The 4910-nt window shown below is 36.1% G+C and overlaps 1 protein-coding gene across 1 annotated transcript; it reads right to left on the reverse strand.

Moving 5' to 3' along the window:
- Positions 1–1053: 1053 nt before the first annotated feature.
- Positions 1054–2789, reverse strand: LOC130815062 (uncharacterized). The gene is made up of 6 exons (XM_057681399.1): positions 2631–2789; positions 2334–2452; positions 2076–2222; positions 1767–1959; positions 1215–1688; positions 1054–1146 (listed from the first exon to the last, which is right to left on the reverse strand). The coding sequence occupies exons 1-6, from the start codon at positions 2787–2789 to the stop codon at positions 1054–1056; spliced, it is 1185 nt and encodes a 394-aa protein (XP_057537382.1).
- Between the last annotated feature and the right edge of the window lie 2121 nt (positions 2790–4910).

Genomic DNA, 4910 nt, shown 5'->3' on the forward strand with positions numbered 1-4910 from the left:
CAAGTAATTAATACTTAGTTCAATAACAACTTGACACCAAACACTGTTCACCAAAAAAATGACACTAAACAATGCTAAGTAGCAGCCTTTCTCTTCCTCCTTGTGTTGCCTTGCTGTGAAGAGGAAGTTGCATGTTCTGCCTTCTTTGATGATGCCTTTTTTGCCTTGCATGTCACTGCATTGTGGCCTAGTTCTTTGCATAGACTGCATTTGTTATTCTTGTGCCTCTTTCCTTTTTTTTGCTTCATGAGCAGCTCTTCTCCTTTGCTTAGCTGGTCCGCCAACATTTCTTTTCCCTTGGGGTGGTGCAATTTCTGGCACATCAAGTGAAGGCTAGTGAGTTGGATCAGCCATGGGGTGGATGTGGTCTCCATAAGTGAATTTGTATGCAACCCCTTTGTAGAAAGGTGAGACAAAGTCTCTAGGATCAAGTCTCTAGTTGTAAATGACCTTGAGACCATGCTTGCAAGGGATCCCTGATCCTTGCCATTTCCCACACCCACAAGTAATATTTTCAAGGGTGACAGGGAACTTGACATGGCCATCCCTTACCTCAAATTCTCCACCACCAGCTGCAGTGACGAGGCATAACCTAGACTCATCAGTCCTAGTCGCCAACACCCCCTTTGCATGCTCTGTCAGTTTATTAGGTTTCATGCCTATTGGTTTATCGAACCTGGAACCCATCCTTTTCATGCACCAATTCTTGATAGCTTAATTATTCAAGAAAAAAAAAACACAGTAAGCAACAACAATTTTTTTGCATTTAAATGAGCAAAAAAAGGACACAAATTTACCTTCTAGCTATGTCAACACAGGCATGTCCCTCTTGGCCTTTGTTATTGCATTGAATGACTCTACGAAGTTTGTTGTGTTATGATCACAACAAACTGTCATGTCAAACATGTGCACACTTCACTGCTCTTCTACGTTTTTGAGATAGTCATATGCTACTGCATCAAACTCTTTTATCTTGGACATAGCTTTTCCAAAAACGTACTCATTGTAGGCATTTGTAGCAATCAAAAACAACTTATGAAATGCTGCCCCACTCTATCCTGCAGCCTTGCAATTTGAGTACAAATGATGGCAGCAAATTCTCCTGGTAGCTCTTAGGAACACCTGAAACAATGTTGATTCAACCCCCTAAAAAAACAAGACTAAGTTAATAAACAGCTTCATAATCTCAAATTAAAGACAAAGGAGAAACTTACCCTCATCCTGTCACTGATAAAAGTCCAGTCATCCTTCTGAGATCCATACTGAGCAAACAGGCACCTCAAGTTTTTGAAAAAATAAGTCCAAGAATCTATGCTCTCTCTGTCAACAATCCAATAGGCTAACACAAAGATCTCATTATTCTCATCTATTGCAACTACAGTGAGCATAATCCCTTTGTAATATCCACTTAAATGTGCACCATCTATTCCTATGATAGGTCTACAACCACTTAAGAATCCTCTCACTTGAGCTGCAAAAGATATGAAACAGGCTTTGAATTGCAAACTGTCAGTCCATGTAACCAGAGCATAAGACCCAGGATTTGTGGACTTTATCATTTCAGCATACTTTGGAAGAGCTGGATAGAACTCAGCAAACCCACCATGTAATTGCTCCCTGGCTAAACTCTTCACTTTGTATAACAATCTCAACTTCACATGGATCTTGTACCTTTCCAAGCACAGCCTCTGCAATGAATCAATTGGGACATCTAGGTTTGCCTCTAAGTCTTGTAACAGTTGTCTGCATAGTCATGCTGAAGAGACCATAGGATTCTCTTCTAGCCTCCCACAAGTTGCATGCTCTCCTTCTAGCTTCTTTATGGCCCAACTGACTTTGTCTTTTAGAACTGAAGCATGAATCCTCCAAGTGCAATCCCTCATCAAACACCTTGCTATGTACCTCTTACTGTCAACATGGTCAACTGAAACAGAGAAGCCCTCTTGTATGCAGTAATCTCTGAATACATTTAGAAACTGTGCTTTGGTTTCAAAAATCAACCACGCTCCTCAAGAATAATGGATCCTATTGGTAAGTGAGACCACATTTTACCATTTTTGTAAATTTTGTCTAACACATGAGACCCATCTAAATAATCCGCAAAGGTCTTCTCATGTATGTTATCAGGAACATCTTCTTCTCTCACAATGTATTCATCCTCAATGTCTAACTCCATATCAGAATCAGCCTCAACATCAGAAGTTTCATAATCACCATCTTCACTATCATCAGAAGGCCAACCACCAGAATCAACATCAATTTCTTCGACCACCAATTTTTTTTTTTTTTTTTTTTTTTTTTTTGTTTTTTTTTTGCTGCTAGTGTTGAGTTGCCTTCTTGCTGCAGTTTTCTTGCCAACATCAAGGCCAAAATTAACAGCAGTGCTTCTAGGCACCTTCCACTCTTTGGGTTTAAGCCTGGCTAGTTCTTTGGGTTGGGTTGGGTTGGTTGCCTAGACTGTTGTTGGGTTGACTGTGCAGAGGGTATTTTCTTCTTCTTTGGAGTAAGCTTTTTCTTCTTGGAGGGTTATTTGGTTGAGATGTTTTTGGTGGAGATGTTTTTGTTTGTGAGCATGGAGGTTGTAAGGGTTGAGGTTGTGAGGGTTGAGGTTGTGAATCTCCTGGAAAAACCTCATCAGCTGCTGGGGTAGTATACACTCTTACATATTCAATCTCATCATCATCAACATTCAAAATAGGGACCTCTACAGCCATAATATATGCCTGCTGGGCCAAAAGCTGCTCCTCAGCTTCTGCTTCCTCTGCCATCCTTCTATTCTCTTCCTCCATTAGCCTAATATTTTCAGCCCTGTTCAAGGTTTTTGCCCAACTAGCTTCTGCAGACTAAAACACAAGATATGGTGTTTCCATCTCTTCTATAAACACTTCAATTTCACTTTTTCCTTCATTCCGCTCCCACATTTTTAACATTGCCCCATCATCAACTAACTCCAACTTACAATTTGTTCTAGGTTTAGTGACAAATAGGGTGAAGTATTTGGGGAGATATACGTTCTGTTTCACTGAATCCTCAAACATATACTCAATCAACTCTATCAAATTGGTCTTATCAGTGTCATCCAGCCTCACATCAAAAGTACCCCCTGGAGCACGAACTAACAACCACATTGTACTCATCCTAACAACAACATTTACCAACAATACATTACATCACAATCCAAACTATAAATTGCATACAAAACAAAAACACATCACTTTAGCATAATTAAAATTCATGTAACACATCACACTTAACCCTAACCCCAACTCAATTTTGCAAAAAAAAAACAAAATCAGAACTCAAAATGCAAATGGATAAGGATAGTAATACCTTGCGTATGCTTAATCCACCGAATTAGCGAACTTTGTGCGAAACTCAGTCATGACCACCTGTGTTTGGGTTCCAAATCACTTCACAAACCTGCAATTCACTTCACACAAATCGACACTTTGCAAATTTTTGATGGATATTACGGGTTCCAGATCAATGAAGACGAATAGAGAGTTTCTTGAATGGAGAAGAAGAAAGATGGGGGGTCAATTTTTTGAAGACATACGTTGTGTTTGGGAAAGTCAACCCTAACAATGGCGCTAGTTGAATGCGTAAGGACATACTGGTAATTTTGCACAAACAGCACACTGACGGCAGTTGTCATTAATGGTATTCAGTCCTAACGGACGAAAACTCAATGGTATATGGTGAATTAAAACATTTTGTGTGGTATATGATGAATTTCGAAGAAACTCAGTGGTATATCATGAAATATCCGTTAATTAAAACCATTGCACAGAAACCTACATCCAATATAGTTACTATACGTACTTGTAAACATGGCCAGACGGCGGTTCAGAAACATATACACAAATGCAATCATTTCATTTAAATGGTACAAGTATACATTCTTCCCCTCTGAAAGCTTTAATTTCTTGAAATTTCTTTTGTAATTATGCACATCCCAGAAAATAGAAAAGATTTAGATTCTTAAGTAGTAATTACCACTTGACATATGTCCCACTTCAACAACCTAAACACAGTGATTTGGACTATAACAATATATATTATGGACTACAATCATATCACTTATCAGCATATGCTTAGTTGTTAGTTGATTTGTTTTTCTTAAATTGGTATTGTGATAAAAATGTCACAGATAGTGGCAAATCCAGAGTTTATTTTAAGTCGAAGAAATCAGTTAAAGTAAGCTTAGTCAATCTTGTATAACACAGTATTAACTAGTATTTTTCAAAGTGAGAAAATTAAGTAAAATTTTTAATTCATTAACGTCTCTGTTTGTGTGGTGGTAATTAATAGCGGTAATATGAATCAAAATTAATGTGATTTTAGTTTAAAAATCTCTTGAGTATCTTGATGATCGTACTTGTCTAACTTTAATAATCTCATTTAAATTTAAATTATAAAGTTATAATGATATTGTAGTAATTATGTTTTAAAAAGGATTATCTATGAAAAGATCATTCAATATACAATTTAAATTTTGAATATTTATAAAAAAATTGACATACTATTAAAAATTTGTTTCAATGAGTTTTTAAAATTCATTACGATAGATATTTTCGAATAATTATCGAAAATAATGATTTTCCACCATGAACATGTCAATAAAAATAATTTTTTACCTAAATGACTTATGTGTTATCTAATAAGAAACTTTTAAAATATAATTTAATTTAATGCATATCTTTATTGTTTATGGTAGATTCTTAATTAAACAGAATAATATTTTATAATATAAATGTGTAAATCAATAAAGTACAAAGTATTTGCTAACTTAATTAGACAAGAAAAGCAATGAAAATTTTATTGTTGTAGTGTCGACATATATGATAAATCGCTTCGTATGATGTACAAATAAATAGATAAAAAGCAATTTATACTTACACAGTATCATG

Source organism: Amaranthus tricolor, chromosome 6 (assembly GCF_026212465.1).
Source record: "Amaranthus tricolor cultivar Red isolate AtriRed21 chromosome 6, ASM2621246v1, whole genome shotgun sequence".
In the NCBI taxonomy this organism is placed as follows: domain Eukaryota; kingdom Viridiplantae; phylum Streptophyta; class Magnoliopsida; order Caryophyllales; family Amaranthaceae; genus Amaranthus; species Amaranthus tricolor.